Source organism: Centroberyx gerrardi, chromosome 8, assembly GCF_048128805.1.
Source record: "Centroberyx gerrardi isolate f3 chromosome 8, fCenGer3.hap1.cur.20231027, whole genome shotgun sequence".
Classification (NCBI taxonomy): domain Eukaryota; kingdom Metazoa; phylum Chordata; class Actinopteri; order Beryciformes; family Berycidae; genus Centroberyx; species Centroberyx gerrardi.
Window position 1 is genome coordinate 24,675,605 of NC_136004.1, and position 19,798 is coordinate 24,695,402.

At 40.3% G+C, this 19,798-nt stretch overlaps 1 protein-coding gene across 1 annotated transcript; it reads left to right on the forward strand.

Annotated features, from left to right (window-relative positions):
• The first annotated feature begins 5,599 nt into the window (after nucleotides 1-5,599).
• Nucleotides 5,600-19,023, forward strand: LOC139928065 (guanine nucleotide-binding protein subunit alpha-14). The gene is made up of 7 exons (XM_071920420.2): nucleotides 5,600-5,896; nucleotides 14,304-14,488; nucleotides 14,984-15,138; nucleotides 16,207-16,335; nucleotides 16,942-17,071; nucleotides 17,276-17,429; nucleotides 18,748-19,023. Exons 1-7 carry the CDS (start codon nucleotides 5,776-5,778, stop codon nucleotides 18,936-18,938), a joined length of 1,065 nt encoding a protein of 354 aa, XP_071776521.1. The 5' UTR covers nucleotides 5,600-5,775; the 3' UTR covers nucleotides 18,939-19,023.
• The last annotated feature ends 775 nt before the right edge of the window (nucleotides 19,024-19,798 follow it).

The window sequence follows — 19,798 nt, forward strand, 5'->3', positions numbered from 1 at the left end:
GTATTGAAAATATGTATCTATGTAATTGTATTGTATGTCTAATGGCTAATTCATTTTTGGAAGAAAAAAATATGTTATTTACATCTTTGTTTTTGTTTCCTTTTTTTAAGAGGAGAATGTAAATTTTGTGTTTTTCCAGTTTTATTTCTCAGCAAAGAAAGAAACATTGTTCAGTTTCAAAACTGCATAAAGAGGAATATTATTATCCAACAACAGATTGATGGGTATGCCAGTACTTACAGTAGCCGTTTTGTTAAATTGACTTTTATATGAAAAACTGCAGACTAAATCCAATCTACAGGGCTAATTGTATCCGTTTAGTTCTTAACTGGCTTCAGGAACCGAGCTCTTGTCATATAGGCGTAATCACATCACTCATTGATCCTTTTTCTTTTTTATGTATACAGCTTCTCAATGAGTATTAATTAACTTTGAGAAACAATATTCATTAGTCTAACACACACCCTGTGACCCCAAACACCATCACTCTCACAAACCCCCCTTCTACTGTTTCACTTAACATTTTGTTTTATTTCCACAAGGTGGGTGGTGGGCATGTAAAGTGTTGCTTTAACTGATTTTTTCCTCAAATCTACAGTTAACAAGGAGATGTGATTATCTGGGGTGTTTGATTGTTGCCCCCATGTCCTGACATGGGGGCATGCCATCAACCCCACCCCCCCACCCCCCTCAAATTAACCTCCTCTGATAGAAAACTGTACAGCTTGTTTCATACAGTACTGCCTCAACATTCACAACTCTCAAACTCAGTATTCTAGAATCTGTCAGAATTAAGTGTTCTAGAATCAGTGACTGAGCAGTGCACACATACACACACATACACTCGCAAAAAATAATCAACCATCTAACCTAATGAGGACGGTACATTTACAGATGGTTGTTTTGTTTTTTTGTTTTTTCACTTCAGTTCCATCTTGATGGCCACCATTCATTAGAATGTACAGTGTTATTTTAGATTTTATTTATGAAATGACAACATAGGAAAAAAAATACATACAGTTCACATGTACATATTGCCTTATTGAATAAGTTGTGCCTCTCTGAAGTCCCATGCAAGGCACCTGTGTTTTTATGGAGGAGTATAGCTAGTATGGCCAATACTGTCACATAGTAGGGCAGCTGGAGGATGGCTGTGTTTGGGTTTGGGCTGGTGGTCTCCATTTGTTATTTTGTGCTATGACAAGTCCTGGTAACACTTCAGCTGAAGCGTTGCTCATGTAGCAATTACATTATTACAAGACATCATAAGCACGTCATGAGTGCATTATAATCAGAACACGATTTCTAATATCATATCGGATTCATAATGTCTTAAAATGCATGTCACAATGCATTATAATGCATGGAGTTTCCTGATGTGATTATGAACAATGTGCATATAGACTTCAATATGCTTGGAATGTGCTTAAGAGGTGTGGCAACCTGGCTGCAGCTTTACCACCGGCCACCACCGAACGCTGTTGCCAAGCTTGGCTGTGGTTTTGGCATCTACTCTACCGGCCACTTTGGCAGGTTACTAACCATCATTTGGAGGTCCGATTCTTTTCTAAAATTTGGTTTGGCTGGTAAAATAGCTTACATGGATGGTTAATTTTGGCAAGCGGCAGCCGCTGGTCAGAAAAGTTTGTTTCCTGCCCTGCTTTCAATGTACTTGAAGTAAATGGTCATTCGAACCGCTGTCCAGTGCAAACGTCCTGGTCTCTCAATAACCACTTATCAACAGCAGGGCCTAACAGGGCTACTGACTACTACAACTCATTATACATGTCACTGAAATTTGCCCAAAATGGTGTTAATGTGATTCTTCTTGTTGCCAGAAGGGATGTTTTGAAGTTTCAAGTTATCAGTGTTCATGATCACACAATACAGACATAGTGTCCCTGCGGTGGTGAAGTGGCTGTTGACACTGGCCCAGTTATTTAAAGGGAAAATCCTTGTTCAAACAATTCACGTAATCCACTGAACATCGACAGTCCAATCAATATTTGCGAGGCTGAATAAGTCTTCCTGTGAAGGGATTAAGGGACAAAACCTGGAGCAAGATGACTGACAGTGAATTTGAGACGTGTCAGTTTAGTTTTCGATTAGTTTATTTGCACAGGCTCACAGTTTATTTGTACAGGCATTTGTACAAGGCAAAGTGATTAAAAAATGCAATAAAATGTGATGATAAAAATACAAAAAGAGCTACAATTACTAATTGGATTTATAGCGTTCCCAATGAGCTTTCTTTCAATGTAGCGCAAGCAGATATGAGTCATATTCCCTTCAATTCAGTAATGGTCACAAAGTCAGTCTCCAGTTCACTGTCAGTGGAGCAGCACCAGGATTTGTCTCTTGATGACATCATCAAGATACTCTTGACTCTTGTTTTTGTTGTGAGAGATTTGTTCATTTTCACAAATCAAGGCTATGCTACACTCATAGGAAGAGCGTGTGAGTTGTGTTTCAGGGCGTTTTTTTCCTTTTGGAGAGAACACACTCCAGCTGGTGCTGACAACCTCTGCTGCCCCTTACATTTTATAGGGTGTGTTCAAGAGCAGTGCAGTGTTAGGGAGATGTTCACCTATTTCCTTACCTCCAAATCCATAGGCCATGAAGTTAAATGACTCATTTGAATAGTGGTATTATGATCTCCAAGCATAACAGTGTAAATGTTGCCTGTATCCATAAACCCACACTCCGAAATTTGTATTCCCTTCAAACATGTTTCTGAGTGATATTTGTTTCTTCTCAAAAGTGTCTCTACTCTGATTAGAGTTTTTCTTCTGTAGCTATTACAGAATACATCTACCATTACTATAATCTGGTTACTTGCTGTTAAATAAAAATAATGCTGTTCAATTTATACCATTACTCCCCACCATAGTGCAGGTCTGTGACTATCTGTCATAATATGACCTTAGTCAAATTGTACTTGAACTCCAATCTTTGGCTCATTTGTACTACACAACCTCTGTCAAGCACTGAAAATGTAGTAGGTTGAACAATGATTTGATCACATTTTAGAGAGTCTACTTGTAAAGTAAAAGCATAAACTCTAAAAAAAAAAAAATGTTAATCAGTCTCAGATTATATTGTGAACACTTCACTAATTGATCATGCCCCAGCCTTATTGCCAAGCAATAGGAGTGGGGTGAAGTAGCCTTTTAGAAGTTGATTTGGACCCTTTTTTCGATGTCATTTCCAATCTGAAACAGAAGTCACAAATATTCTTCCTATTATCCTTGGTAGTCTAGTCTAGATTTGTTTACATGAAGAAACTCCCACAATCAGGAAAAAACAGAGACAAAGACTCTAGTCTGTGAATTTCTCAAGCAACTCCTTGGAGCTGCTCCATTGAGAATGAATAGGAGAAGAACTGTGTGGGCGCTGTGACAATGACCAAGCTGCTTTTCAAGCGATATGGATTTATTTTCTGGTTTAGAACTAGTAGCACTACTGTACAATAAAGCTCATTTACATGCAAGACAAACTTTTGAATGTGTCCATGAAGTCAGCCTCTCTTTGATTGTAAATGGAGCAACTCCAAGTTTTGTCTCACAGATTCAGAGTCCTGGTTCACTGGTGTTTAGTTTTGGGAGAGCCTTGTTGATGTTCACACATATTAATCCAAGATCACAGGGATGAACACAGATATTGTTGTAGGCTAGATTCTCCCCTTAAAATGGGAATAGAGGAGCTCGGCCTTAACTTTGGGCGCCTTCATCCCAGAGCATTCACTCCAGACAAAACTGAATTCTTTGTACTAAACTATTCCCCCCCGATGATAACCTGTTCGATCTTTCTGTTGTTGTAAATGTTCTTGTTGCAAAGCAATCATGATGATACCGAGTAGACTGGACTTCTCAAAAATGTATGTATTGAGAACGTTGTACAAAAAGAGGACAATAGTGTGGATAAAAAGAGAGTAAACTGCACAAAAAGCCCTGAGACTGTTTGTGGTTATTTCGTCAAGGGCCGCTGCTCCCAGTATGACATGCTTTAATGAAAAGCATCTACTGAGTGAACTAGTTGTGTTGGCTGTTTGAAGTAGATGACGGGGTCCGGTTAAGGTCAGGGGGCACACACACACACACACACACACACACACACACACACACAGCCTATATGGAGATCTCAGAATGTCAGTGAATGATGTTTCATGTTTATCCCTGATGTATACACTACACACATACACACACATGCACACACACACACACACACACGCACAGACACACATGCACTTACCTCTGGGCTGGAAACCAAGGATGTATTAAAGGTAACATGTAAAGACAAAATGAAAGAACAATATGTCTTGGCTCTCTTGTTTCTAGTTTTGGGAGACAGTAAGTCAAACTTTTCGAGATCACAGGAATAACCTAATGTGGGTTTTGCTTTAGTGTGGATTTTCCCCATTAAAGCAATATTTCACATCGGTAGATTATCTTATTTTCTCCAAGTCCATGAGCAGCCAGCCTGTTGCTTTAGCTGCCTGTTATCCAAAACTGTAAACAATTGACTTTGACATCTTTCTCTTCCAAACCCTTTGTCATCCCAATAAGTGGTGTTGCTAAAAGAGTAGAGGTGTTGTTTTCTTTTTATCCATGAGTGCCACAGAAAAAGAAAAACACTTAATTTTTTGCCAAGATGCTCACAGCTGACAAGCGTGTAAGATAATGAACACTTGTTTTAGATATGGTTCCCAAATACATTTCTGGCATTTTTTTTCCCCCATGGCGCAGCTGAGGGCATCACGAGGTCAGTCAGTCAGGTAACGCTTAACGTGAGATGATGCGCTTCGTCAGATGGTCTCTAGAGGGTGTTTTTGACTGTGAGATGCAGTGTTTCCCATACAGAGACACAAAATCAAAAGTTGCTCAGTGTATAGAAATGGATCTAAATCATCTCTAATGTGCCTGATGTCGCATCGCGTCATGACATGTGACAGCAGATCAGCAGACTGAACTCAATCCACAGTCTCCCGGTGTGAAAACAAAAGTGAAACTTAACATTCCACAGTTGTTGTTTTTTTTTATTATTCATCATGTATTCACATCACATAATAATGTCAGAAGAAAATACATTTGTCAAAAGTACATCAAAGACTGCATAAAGAGAAAAAAATATATATATATATAAAAAAGAACAAATAACAATAATAATTTAACCCGTGTGGCAGTGCTTCAGTGCATAGAATTGAACACACCTGTGGATCTGTACAGGATCTGTGCTTGTTTTTCTTCATCCTTCTTCTAGGCTATAATGATAAAAACTATAGGATCAAATGTTTGCCATCAAACCTTGCCATTCATAAATGATGATGATTCCATTGATGATGATTCCCATGATTCTATTCTTGCTATGGATTTTCACTTCCCAGTTTGTCCTTTTCTATATGCAACTGGTGCCCCGCCCTCCTGGGGCGACTGGATAAAGTTCAACAAGTGTCCTCCAGCGTCAGACCAACCGCCCGACCATACCTCATCACAGCCGGTCAGCAGCTTTTCTTCTAACAAAAAGTTCACAGGAGTTTTCTTTCCAATAGATGAAGGTTCTTCTGTTACAGCTGAGGACAACTTAAATTATTTGCTAAAAAAACAAATTAATATTTTAATCCCGGACGTGGGAAGACAAAAACCTCACTCTAAGATGCCCAGCGCCCATTCCCATTGAGACGCAGTGAATTTGTGGAGAGAAGGAAGGGAAAGGAAGAGAAGTTATATTTTCACTTTGAGAGCGGCGGGGGCATCGGAGACCTGGACAGTTTGAAGGATGGCTGGATGTTGTGTATCGGCAGAGGACAAAGAGAACCAGAGGATCAATGAGGAGATTGAGAAACAGCTCCGGAGAGACAAGAAGGACTCGCGCAGGGAGCTGAAGCTGCTGCTGTTAGGTGAGCATCACTGGGGCGGAGGGATGGAGACCCACCCAGAGTCACCTTACCCAACGTAATTAAGTTTACCCACATTTTAGGCTGACAGAAAACCATAGTATACAGCCTAGTAACTGATATCATTTAATGAGGATATGGTTTTTAAGGGGAAAAAAACAAGCAGTGTGCTTTTCTGACAGTAGGCTATAATTGATTTTTGTTTATATTGGTCTCTGTTACCCTTATGATGATGACTGACGGGACGCCAGTGAGATCAGTCATCAAGGACACATTTATATTTAGGCCACCATTACAGACAGGTGTCAGGTCGGGTGGGGCAGCACGCGGTAGCCTTTAAAAGGTTTTTTTTTATTATCTTAATGGCTTTTATACTAGGCATATAAACAATAAGAGACTACATATATTGACTATATCCCATTAACAAGGATGAAGTCTTTATATACTGTATATATAATGGGAAGTGACAGGAAAGGCAGGAGAGGCAATCATGCTCATGCTCCCTGCTCCGCTGAGCCAGCAGGACGCTCCCACCCAATACTCATTTAAAACATTAAAAAAGATATTGTGATCTCACTAATTTAGAATAGCTGTATTGTAATATTCCCTATTTTATAACATGATAGGTCGGATAGATCAGGTTGTAGTTCAGAAAGCATCAAGGATTCGTGTCATCAGCGCCATGGGTGGGTAGGCATCAGTTTCATATCTCTCTATGCATTACGTTTCCTTTCTCCTTGTTCCTCGGCACCATCTCCGGATGTGCTGCACAGTGCGCGCTGGCCCAGCTTGCGCGGTTGCGCCGTAGTTGTGCCATTGATTTTACGCACCAAATAATAGCCAGTGAGTTTTGGGCAATTCTTTTGGGGTTTCAACCTTGACTAGTCTGCCTGATGGACTCATTATCACCGCTATTCACATGGCACATGCGAAATGAGAAAGAGTGAGGTGCAGAGGCAGACTGACAGGCACGTTTAAGATGAGAACACATTCTGGCAAGGCCGGGGATCAATACATTTCCAGTTAAAATGTATACAGAAACTGCAATTAATTCCCCAGTGATAGCACATTCATTTTCAGTTATATCAAATGAGTAGTGTAGGCTATTACAAACGTTTCATGCCAGAAGATTTTCGGTTTTTACATTTTTCCCTGTAATGATTGAAGAGAGAGTGAATAAGATAGGGATACTTTTAACAAAGAAGTGAAATCAAGGTGGTTAGTTTGCATTGTCACCTCCATAGAGATATAACAGGTCACCTCACAGCAAGAAGGTCCCGGATTAGATTCCCTGTGTTGATTAGGGATGCCCATAGGTCCATAATCCTGCTTCATGGCTTTGGCAGCTGATGTTTGGAATGATGGGCATCTCTTTTATGGAGGACATTGTTAATAGTCAAGTCAAGTTTATTTATAAAGCCCATCATCACAAAGCATGTCTCAAAGGACTTTACAGAGAACAGGCCTACCTAGATCTAACTAATAAACAATCAATCACAAAAAAAAATGATGCAGTACAGTATGCCACATAATAAAACACAAGGAAACAGAACAAGGCAGGAGACACGTTGGAAAGACATAACCGGCCTTCCTAACCTGCCTGGCTGAGCACCACCAACCTTAGACCCTCAGTGAAGACAAGGAAAAACTTAATACTAATGTGATACTTTATTGATCCCCATAGAGAAATTATATTTTCACTTGTCCCCTCCACAGTGACGTCAGGTTCAGCTACAGAACAGCAAGGATTCAGTTACTTGCTCAAGGACACTTCAGCAGGGCGGATGTTTGCCGACACAGGGTTTGAACCCAGGCTGTTTGGTTGTCTCTCTCACCAATAGGCCAAAATCCGACTATGTTATGCAACATGCAATCTACATTACATTTGTAGATTTGGCAACACTTCCTAGCGAACAGGGAAACAGAATGTTGCAACATGGCACCCATAGTAGCATCTGGCCAAGCTTTCTCTATCAGTGGCTTTGGAAACAACCCATAATAATGCGGCACTATGGAAACACGCCACCCAGGGAAACAACCCACTGTCAAGTCCTTGGTCAGTGGTGTGTTTGAAAGCCATAACTAGCTGCTGCGGCCGCGTCTCATGCAAAACTCATGCAAATGCAGCTGCGAGTAGGCTATCAGCCGCGGCTTCGGCTCCACCACTCTCTTAGAAAGGGCTTCCTCTAAACACAGATCTGTTTGCCGCCCACATTCAAAAGCTTAACCAACATTCATTATAAACCTCATCCAATTTGTTTGGAACATTATCTTCACAGTCATTGCCATAAATGCTTACAATAGATGCCCAAAGATTATTTTAGGCAATCAATCATGGATGGCTAAGAAAAAACAACATGGATTGTCCTACATGGTGTTTCAGTTCATCTTGGTTAAAGATGACCCACCTATCATCAGAGCCTGTGGGAAGCTCTGAGCCAGTAATGCAATGTTGTATCAATGAAACGATACAATAGGCAGGTCTACAGTTGCATTACAGTTTACAGATGGCTATTGATTGATTATGGCAGAGGCAGAAAGCAGGAATTGGGGTAACAGGTTAATTGAAAAAAGATTGCAGAAGTGTGCTAACTATAATAAAAACCTCCCTATTAACTTTTTAACTTTTGAAAAAAAAAGTGATTAAATTATAGACAAACATTTTCAGAACTTGAAATGAGGTGTAATCATGGTTGTACATAATTATAATAACACTGTCCAAATTACACTATGTCAGTGAGGAAAAAAATACTATATATGTTAAAGACTTTACCCTTTAGATTTTGGAGGTAACTGAAAGTAAAGTAAGGAATCAGATTACATTACAAAATAATGGCTTACATTACTGATTACAGTTTCAAATAATCAGTCATCTGTAGCCTAATTGTTGACATTTGGAAAGTTACAGTCAACAATTACAATCACATAGTCACCAGAGTGACTTATAAAGTAACAGCCCCAGCCTTAGCAGTAAGGTGTGTGAGCCAATCAGCTGGTCTCAGTGGGTTTCATTAGGATGGTCATGGTCAAACCCAAAGTCCCCAGACAGGGGGAGTGGGAGTAAAGCAGAATGAAAGGTCAGCGCTTACAAGTTCTGCCTTGGCTTTCTATCTAGTGGCCTTAGACTTCACTTGTCTTTAGTCTCCTTTGCTTTTACAGGGAAAGTGCACAAAAATCAACACTGCTCTATAGTGTATTTTCAACTGCAATTCCTGGACATCATGTATAAAACATTAAAAAAGAGACTGAAAACTGTGAAACCATACAAAACAACACAAAACACAGCAGGACAAGGGAGAAAGCACAAGCAGCATCTCCATACCTAGCCATCCACTATGTAGCATGCTGACATACAGAACAAGCAAATACATTTAAGCAGGTGAAACACCAGTATAAAATGTAAACAATTAAACAAGTTACTAAATAACATGCAGGCACAAAACATGCAGAAAGAACTACAAACAATAAAGGTCCTGCTCATAAATAGGAAGACAGAACAAAGGGATTAGATATGTTTTAGTCAAACGGGAAGACTTCAGACGTAGGAAAACATGGTAATGAGCAACTGGAGTGAGGTTAATAATAGTGAAAGGCTGCTCTTTGTATTACGGGAGATAAATCCCCTAGTTGGTGACAATTTTGATGTCTGTTTCCCAGTTTGACAGACACAGCAGTCTTCTTTTTGTTGCTTTCACTGTGACTAAAAAACAAAATGTATAGCAATAGCTGAGAAACAATCAGTATTAATAACCTGTCCCAGTTGTTGCTGTTCTATAACGGAAAATGCAAAGAGCAACATGTTGAAGAGCAGTTGAATGTTTATGCTTTGAAATCATAGAAATCACTGGGGAAATGTATAGGGATTCTCCTTTGGCTTGTGAGTGTGATAGCGGCCATAAGAAAAAACATCCCAAATAACTTGCTATGCTATAAAATGTAATTTGAAGTATTTTTACATTTTCTTTAATTGTGCACTCCATTCTTCCTAACCTGAACCTCCCATATTAGTTCCAGTTGTAAAAAGGATGGTGAAAAGCCAGACTGTAACCTTGTGTAGTAGTTTTTATCTCAAACGTTGTCATTGCATTCATTCACAGAGCTGACACCACGTCACTACTCACCCAACCAGGAAGTGTGTGTGTGTCTGGGGTTGTGTTTGTGGTCAAATCTGTATGTGTTAATGTGTGAGTGTGTGTGTGTACAGATCTGTGGTCAGCATTCAGTTACACCACAACCACCCAGATGCACACACACACACATGTGCAGACACATACTGTACATACAAAGACACAAATGGATACAAACAGACATGCAGGCACCTACAGAAACATACACTAGACCAGTACAGAGACCAAAAAACGCAACAAAAATGTATTGATGTTTAATGACAAAAGCAATGGTTTTATAGCATAGCTGTCAATCAGCCAGTCGACCTTGATACTCTATCTAATCAAATATTTATTAAATTATTTTATTTAACCTTTATCAGTCAATGAAGAATGAATTCTTATGTACAACCTGATAACCTGATATTTAACCCTTTGTGGTGTATACCAGATATGTGTATGGTTGGCTAACCAATGGGAAAATTAGATTGCATGTGGCTTCTCCCTGTTTGGACAGACATGAAAAGGTCAGATCTGTTCCACAAGAAGTAAAGAAGCATCTTATGTGACAGCCATTGTAATTACTGAATCAAATTCCTGTTGGCAGGTCCTAGCTCTCATTGTCTGGACTCACAAGCAACACTGATAACATTGGAGATACTGGAGACATTTAATCTCAAACAAGGCTTCCTTCCCTCCTGACCAAGTGAAAAGCTGCAGGATCATGATTTGCCTCCGACACAGTATTTACCTGCCCGTCTTACCCGAGCTCCCCTCATCTCCAAGAAACTTGACTTGTAAACAAGGTACATTCAAATGGGGTCACTTTGTCTAAGCTTCATTTACGGAGACTCAAGATAAAGTATTCATGATGTCATGCAAAACTCCCAGGAGGAGTGATGACTCACAGACTCATAGAGCTTTAACACACTTTGCTGAGAGACAAACAGACAGGTATACAGATGCATGCATGCACACACACGCGCACACACACACCCACTCATGCATGTACACACGCACACACACTCACTTGCAGACACACACCCACTCATGCACACGCGCATACGTACACACACACACACAGCAACTTCTTCAAATGTGCTGCTCTGAACAAACACACATTTGTTTAACAAATAGATTTGGTTGGCAGCGTGTGGGTTCCAGGAGAAAATTAGGAGCTCATGCTGTAGGAAGTGCAGAGGGATGTGAGAGACAGATACTACTACTTTCATGGTACGTGAGTTTTTGTACTTTTACAGTTTGGACCAGTGTGAATTCTAGACATGAGAAGTGCAGACTTTATTTTTCAATAGTTAGAATGATTAGAGATGTGTGTGTGTGTGTGTGTGTGTGTGTGTGTGTGTGTGTGTGTGTGTGTGTGTGTGCGTGCGTCTGTTTGGTTGTGTCAAGCAGCTGAAAGAACCAGTAAATGTGTCTAAATAAACACAAACCACTGACACTCTACAGAGCCTAAACCCTCAAAGCACACACACACACATATATATACACACACACACACACTGTAGACTTCCATCTATTCCAGGTATGAAGGTTATTGTAAATAGATGATAATAAGGGATATTTTGGTCTCACACAGCAACATCCACATTAATCTCCTTGTCAGAAAAATGTTTTTCTGTTTGCAGTTTCCCCAAAACATCTTAGTAATAAGAGCATCATAGTTCCTTTGCAAATCAATACACAGGAATGATTGTTGGCTAGATAGAACAGGCACAAAGGATCTGATTTTTTCTTGTTGTGGCACTGATCTGATCTTTTCTTGTCTCTAATCAGGAAAAAACACATGAAATCTGATTTCTCCCTGTTAAGACAGCTTTGAAATAATCCGAAGAGTTAAAAATTGGATACCACACATCTGTGTAAATGCAGCCTTAGTGTTAGGATGCTTTTGGGAAAAGGGGGATGTGCTCTCTTAACACAATAAGTGCATGTTTGAACGCAGCACTAAGAGAAGACGACATTGGATCTACCTTTTTTTGTCCTACTATGACATATAGTAGCAAACAAAGGCAACAATTGTGGAATTATTTTGTTAAAATATTTTATGTGGGGTGAAACTTTACTTAAACCTTCTATTGAAACAAAAGCTCTGAATGGTAGTGGCAGCTAATCCAGGCATGGTGGCCTCCCTCCCAATTCACTAGAAGTGGAAGTACTGGTTTATATGTTGGTATTTCCTTGGTACACCTAGCTGCTTTTAAAGTCTGACTTGTAAATTTCATTTCATGAGGCTGGACAACACTCGAATGAGTGACAGGACAACAGTGCATGGGTAGCAGGGATTTTAATGGAAGTTTAGGGAAGGAGAAGAGTGGGATGAGGAGGGTCTGGGGATCAGGGCAGACTCTGGATATTTGGCTCTGGATAGATTTGAGTCTGGATGAGGCGGTCGCCCTGGGACTATCTGTGACACGTTGGCTTTCAAAGTGTGGGTAGTTGATCAAGGTAACTGAGCGCAGGTGAGCTGGCAAGAGTTGGCTGGCTCTGGTTGGACGGGAGAAGGAAGGGAGAATGGGAGAGAGAGGAAGCTTGTTCTCATGTTGTCCTCTCCTGAACCTCAGCTAATAAGTGAGCTCTCTTTTCAAATCTGACCAAATTTGACCACTTGGTTTTGCTGGTTGGTCAATTGTCGATTGTTGAGCCCGTCCATTCTCAGCTCATAGAATCTGATGGGTGGATCTTTGTGTGACTTGATAAGACACGTTTGTTTGTTGTTTATTAACATATATGTTGTAATTTAAAACATGCATAAGATTAGGTAGATTACATACACATCTTGCCTTTATTTACTCTGGGAAGGTTTTCCCATGATCTGATTTCAGCAATGCCCTTCTTCACTCTCACTCTGTTATACACATTCACCCTGGGGAGCAGTGCAGCCTTTGTCTTCTGCTGCTGGCCAAGTTGGGGGTTTAAGCTCGCTGCAGTGGGGAGAGTGTTACTCATTCACTTACCCCACCCAGACTTTGACAGGAATCCCTTTGGAAGTCAAATATGCATTCAAATCTGTCAGAGTTTGCCTGAGTATCCTTGCACCAACAAGTTAGTAATCAAGAGCTGCCATAGCAGTGGGACTTATTTGTTTGTTTATAAAAGTTTGCTAGAATTTGACTCTTACACAACCTACACAGAAATATAGGGCTGTATTTCAAAATGTAAGGCTCTTCACTTTAAAGTGAACATAATGAGGGCCACGCACACCGCCGCCATATTGAAGGGCATTCCAATCCAAAGTGTGTAAAACTCGCCCCTTCAAAAGGCCCTATGTAACGGTCGTTTTCAAAGTGAGCAGGCGATGGTCACTTTGCTCCCACAATTCTTTGCGACGTCACAAGCCTAATCAAGGAAATGACGACAACAATGGCGGCGACCGGTAGCGACCTGAAGCCAAAATAGTAGCTAGAAAATTGACCATATCATTACAATAATTTGTTACTTTATGGGAGTTATGCAGCAGGTTTATAACTTACTGCAAAACCGATAAATGGCCGGTGAAAGTAGTTTGTCCCATTGACAGTGGACAGTCTCACAACACTGATGAGCGTCTGCCTTGTTGACACATATGCGACGGCCCCGAAAAATGACGTCAAAGGGCGTTCCAAACGACCGTTACTTGGAAACCCTACTCCCTGCGGCCCTTCAGAGTTTTCACTACGAAGGGAAGTGACTTCACAGGGTGTAGGGCGTAGGGATTAGCCCTCTGGAATGAAATGTGGCCTAGGTGTGCATCGCAACAGAAGTGTTAGGGGTGAGCTCACAGTTGTGTGTGTGTATGTAGATGGTCAGCGGTTAAAAATGTGCATATCCAACAGAAAAGTCACTCAAGCAGAGGAAATGAGCATCTGATGAAGAGCAGAGAGCTTGAAATGGAACTACTGCAGTGTTAATATATTCATTTTGTATTGGAAGCTAACCAGTGTGCAGATTCTATTCTTTTCTTCTGTATGAATATAGATGCAATGTGTGCTCTCTCTTTCTCTCTCTCTCTCTCTCTCTCTCTCTCTCTCTCTCTAACAGAGTAGCTGTCATTATGTCAGCAATACATTATCAACAGAGCAGCTACAACTTTTGTCTCGTTAGCATAAAAGATCAGGGCTTGGCAACCTGCAGCATCCTGTTTGACTGCATCTTTAGGACCAGCCTCCTCTCCATGGGACATAAAAACACACCTTTCTTGAAAATAACTCATCATGTGTCTCTGTAGCACCTTAATATTTACTTTTAGTAAAAGTATGTCACATATAAAAGGTATTATTTGTATTTATTCTCTCTATGTCCCCCAGGTACCGGAGAGAGCGGAAAGAGCACCTTTATCAAACAGATGAGGATTATCCATGGAGGAGGCTACACAGAGGAAGACAAGAAAGGCTATGCCAAACTGGTCTACCAGAACATCTACACATCCATGCAGTCCATGATCCGAGCCATGGAGACACTCAGTATATCCTTCTCTGATTCCCAGAACCAGGTAAAGAGTAGGACTTGACTTGGGCCGGGTGATTTGAGCCCAGTCTAACTGGAATCTGAAGAAATTTGCCCAAAGAGAAATTAACCTTGTAATTTGCCCAGTACTTTGCTGGCAATGGGATTTTCTATTTGAATTCAAACAGCCGTGAGAGAACTTTGGAAATCTGAACATAAATATCAAGCTGTAGTAGAAAGAGTGCCATCCTGCCTGGATCCAATCCCCTGCATCCCTGAATTGTTTAGTCAAGTCCAAGTGAAACAATAACCCATAATGAGCATCAGGCAGCCTGTTATATTTGACTATGGAAGAACATTTCAAATGTTCAGCATGCACACATCCAGAGAAATACAGGAGTAGCTATCATGTGCTGTTAGATCTGCCAGCATTAACGCTTTTTTCCTCTCCTTGGCCCATTTCCAAAAAGAGAAGTGGTGGTGGTCTAATTGTCTTCATATATGTGTGTGTGTGTGTGTGTGTGTGTGTGTGTCCCCACAGAGCTATGCAAACTCTGTCCTGGAGGTGGAGGTGGATAAGGTGGACGACTTAGACCAAAGCCTGGTGGCGGCCATCAGGAGCCTGTGGAAGGACACAGGAGTGCAGGAGTGCTACGACCGACGCAGAGAGTACCAGCTGTCCGACTCCACCAAATAGTGAGCACTGGACATGCTAGAGTTACAACTATAGCTTTATCAAATACATCAGACCTATTAGAGTTACTACTTTAGCTTGGGAAAATGCCAGCTCCTGAATAATGGATACCCTTGGTTCTCAGACTGACAAATAGAGATTGCATGCAACCTCTTCCTCTCTCTGCTAAATAGTGAATACATAGAGCTATGTAATGTATTATATGCATTATAGATACTCATTTATCAGATGCCAGATAGACAGTACATAGAGGTACTCTCTGTTGCTGATACAGCCAAATAATAATGTGCATACTATAGATACCGTTTTATCAGTTGCCAAATAATGAGCACACAGAGATACTACTCTCCCCAGCTCTGACAAATAGTGAGTGCTTAGATAGTAGGCTACTGTGGCTGCAGATTAGTGAGTACATAGATATGTCACTTCTTCACTACATAGATGTGTACTAGCATGTGGTTTCCCAAATAACGAGTACCGTATTTATTAAGATCCACATTGTTTTGTGATGATATTGATGATCCTGATAAAAAAAAGTCTAACAACGTTTTTAGCTTTCAGTTGCTTTTTTGTCAATGCAGATGCAGTGTAACCTACAATATTTGTGTGCTATTCTAGCTGAGCCCTGAATAGAAATTCTGATAAACAGCTGGCTCTCTTCTAATGGATTTCTCTTCCCCCACTGTGTCCCTTAAATATCAAAACCAATCAATCATTACTTTACTGTATCAATACTTAGTTCACTGACTAGACAAGGCTAATTGTATGCATTCCACATCTATGGATATTCATTCTGATATTCATTCGTATGATCACATCACATCATTTTACAGCTGTGTGAACCAATAGATGTCAGATTTTGCACATTCTGATCTAAATCTGAGTCAGGTGCCATCTGGTTTCTGCCTGTTTAAACAGCCACAAAATCATCAGAATTCTCCTAATTCTGCTATTTTGTGTTTCTTCTCTTCTCTTCTTTTCTCTTCTCTTCTCTTCTCTTCTCCTCTCTTCTCTTTTCTTCTCTTCTCTTCTCTTCTCTTCTTTTCTCTTCTCTTCTCTATATGTTTCAGTTATCTTACTGATCTGGACCGTATCGCAGAGCCTTCTTATGTCCCCGACCTGCAGGATATCCTTAGAGTCCGAGTGCCCACTACCGGCATCATAGAATACCCCTTTGACATGGAGAATGTCATCTTCAGGTGAGGAGAAAAGCATCACTTATGTTATTTTAGCGGTTTAGATACTGTAACACAGTAAAAAGGTTAAAGCATGTTGGTGCTGCTGACACGGTGAGCTACAGCACAATGAGCAGAGGTGGAAAGTACATTTACTGAAGTACTCTACTTAAGTACAATTTTGAATTACTGGCACTTTACTTTAGTATTTCCATTTTGTGAGACTTTATACTTTTACTCCACTACATTTCAGAGGGAAATATTGTACTTTTGGCTGTAGTTACTAATTACTTTGCAGAATAAGGTTTTACATGCAAAACATACGTTAAGCTCATAAAATATGTTGAGTATATATGAGTATGTTTCCATTGTGGTATTGCTACTTTTACTTTTACCACTTTTTTCCACCACTGATAATGAGTGAACATACAAAGACAACAGTAAGAGGCTTCAGGGAAAACCAGACGCAGATCTGTGCCTCAAAATAAAAATGTGATCTTTTATTCCTGTGTAAATCCAGCCTCCTAAGTAATATTGAATTAAGGTAATAAGACAAAGAGATAAATAAGACAAAACTCAGGACTTTTCTCCTGTTGTTGTTGTTGTTGGGCTTGGTTGATGGCGTGGCAGGATGGTGGATGTAGGAGGTCAGAGGTCAGAGAGGAGGAAGTGGATCCACTGCTTTGAGAACGTCACGTCCATCATCTTCCTGGTGGCGCTCAGCGAGTATGACCAGGTCCTGGCTGAGTGCGACAACGAGGTGAGAGTTCAGCTCATCACTGGCTGAGCCCAGGACTACACTTGCAAAGCAGCAGATCTTAAGTTAAAAACACCCTTGTTGAGCACATCGTGTTCGGATAATAATGCTCTTGTAGTGTGCTTGTAATTTGACTTTGGTGCCTTAAAATATTTCATGAGCAACAATCCCACTGTTACCTATTTCTGTGCCGCATGTGGATGTCAGAACCGTATGGAGGAGAGCAAGGCGCTGTTCAAGACCATCATCACGTATCCTTGGTTCCAACGCTCCTCCGTCATACTTTTCCTCAACAAGACTGACATCCTTCAGGAGAAGATCATGTACTCACACGTAGCCAACTACTTCCCTGAATTCACAGGTACTGTATGTGTGTGTGTGTGTGTGTGAGGCGTTGAGTAAAACACTGGCAGTGAGTTTATAATAGTACATTTATGACGACTTCCCTGAATTCATTCATTTCAGGAAGGCTCTCTGATTCTGAAATCTATATTTTTCGGATTTTGAGTATGAGATTTGCATGCGCCTCAAATCCAATATTGGGCCACGGGATTTGTGTTCGAACAGTCAGATCTGATTTAATATTGTTAACAGGAAAACGTGAGGTATCTTGAGTCCTTTCTTCATTATCATTACTATGACCTGGAGGAGACACTAGATGACTCATTTTGCCAAAGATCTTATGATCAATTGGTCATGCGTGTGGCACAAGACAACATCACAACATTGCAAAATGTGCAAGGATTAGAGTCACCTTCCAACATGCCCTTTGAAACAAAATTGTTGTCTTTTTGGAAAGATGACAAATTTTACCAACCATTCCTGAGCAGGATGCCTTTGAGCATCACAGCTGACAGTCCATTAGTCATCAGTCCATTAGTCTTCATCCAATGTGTAAATCATTACTGAATAGGCCAAATGTTTACCAATCCAGTCTCTAGTCTGAGTAAGGAAACTTTCAATTATGTGAATTGACATTTTGTTCATGGTACCATTCACCATCTGGTTCCACAAGTGCATTAGGAATTTGAACACACATGAGTGACCTTGGGCTCCCACAATATAACCATCTGAGAGCAGCTCTTCACTGATGGACCAAATTGACTGAAATAGTGTAGGATTTTTGTCATAATCTATTGGTCACTTGAACACCTGAGCTGGCATCGAGATGGGACCTTTTTTTTACCTCAAGGTTCGAGGTTATAATGGTTTGAGAAGGTTTCTAAATGTTAATATGGATTTCTACATTTTCTAAGATCAAATCTGATTCCTTTTTATTAATGAGTCCTTTGATTCATTTCAACTATTTTAGAGCTGCAAACTGAAACTTGGTAATGTGCAACTTATTTACACATAAAAGGTGTGCAAAGGTTAATTTACTCATCAATCATCATTTAAAAATGAGAAATGAGAAGATTGGATTTTGTCCTCCAGTATAAGTGCAGCCAAATGTGAGTTAAGGATGAACAGAGCTTAGCTTATGATGCATCTCAGATATTGGTTTGCTTTTATATTGTGTTTTGCACTCTCTTGAGTCTCAAAACGTTTCCTTGTCACATCCCATCTAGTAGACTACAGAATAACCAAAGATTAATGTTCTATCCTTATCAAACAAATAGCAGTTTTCTTTTCTATTTTGATTGGTTTGAAAGTGAAATAAAATCAGCCCTTTATTGCAGGAGCTCAGCAGGATCCTAAAGCAGCACAAGAGTTCATCCTGAAGATGTACCAGGAACAAAACCCAGACAAGGAGAAGACGCTGTACGCCCACTTCACCTGCGCCACAGACACAGAAAACATCCGCTTCGTCTTTGTGGCTGTCAAAGACACCATCCTCAGGCACAACCTGAAAGAGTTCAACCTGGTGTGAAGAGGAACGAGGAGGAGAGGACAGGACAGGAGAGGAGAGGAAAGGAGAGACGAGACGAAGGGAGACGAGAGAGTGTAAGAATGGATCAGATGGGGAAAGGAGGGAGAGAGGAGATGAGCTTTTTTTCATGGCTGTCTGAACAGAGAAAAATCAGATTCCATGTGGTTTCTCCATGTTTAGACAGCCAGGGAAAAGATCAGCTCTTTGCCACAAAGCTTTAAAGATTTTCAGTTTTAAAAAAAGATCTTTTGTGCCTGTATAAATCCAGCCAAAAACGAGAATATGAGCATGTTGTAATAGGCATACCCAAACTACTGATTCTGTCTAGGTTTGACCTAAGTTTGACCTTTGCCATGTTTGATAGAGATCATACGCCTGTATGTTATTTTGGAGTGGATGGAGTAGTAACAAAAATTGTGAAAAGGAAATGTTTCCTTCCAATCTTTCACGAGATCTGCTGTAAGAAAATGGTACTTTCCTGTATAGCAGCAAGAATGTTAGTTGCCTCAGTTTACAAGGTGTATTTATGTGGAAAATTAGTGGAAAATAACTCCCATTTATCATAGACCTATTGTGTGGATTACATATTTTATTAGTCACTTTTGCAAATACACCAATCAGAAATAGGATCTGTCATTAGTGCTTCAACTAATATTGAAGATAGTTTCAGTCCATACAATAGCTTGTATGTGATAAGAATTCACTGGACTGATGTTTGTTTTTTGACACTTTCCAATATGATATTGTGTAGAAACGACACTGTACTTTCCCATATAAAACAGTGAGCCACATACCTGTTTGCCCCTAAGTGCCTTGTTTACCCAACACAGACAAGACAACCACTCAGGTTTATCTTCTTT

Coding starts and splice junctions, on each gene's coding strand:
- LOC139928065 (XM_071920420.2), top strand. CDS start 5,776: ATGGCTGGATGTTGTGTATCGGCAGAGGACAAAGAGAACCAGAGGATC. Junction 16,336..16,941: donor ATGGAGAATGTCATCTTCAG/GTGAGGAGAAAA, acceptor ATGGCGTGGCAG/GATGGTGGATGTAGGAGGTC. Junction 17,430..18,747: donor CTACTTCCCTGAATTCACAG/GTACTGTATGTG, acceptor CCTTTATTGCAG/GAGCTCAGCAGGATCCTAAA.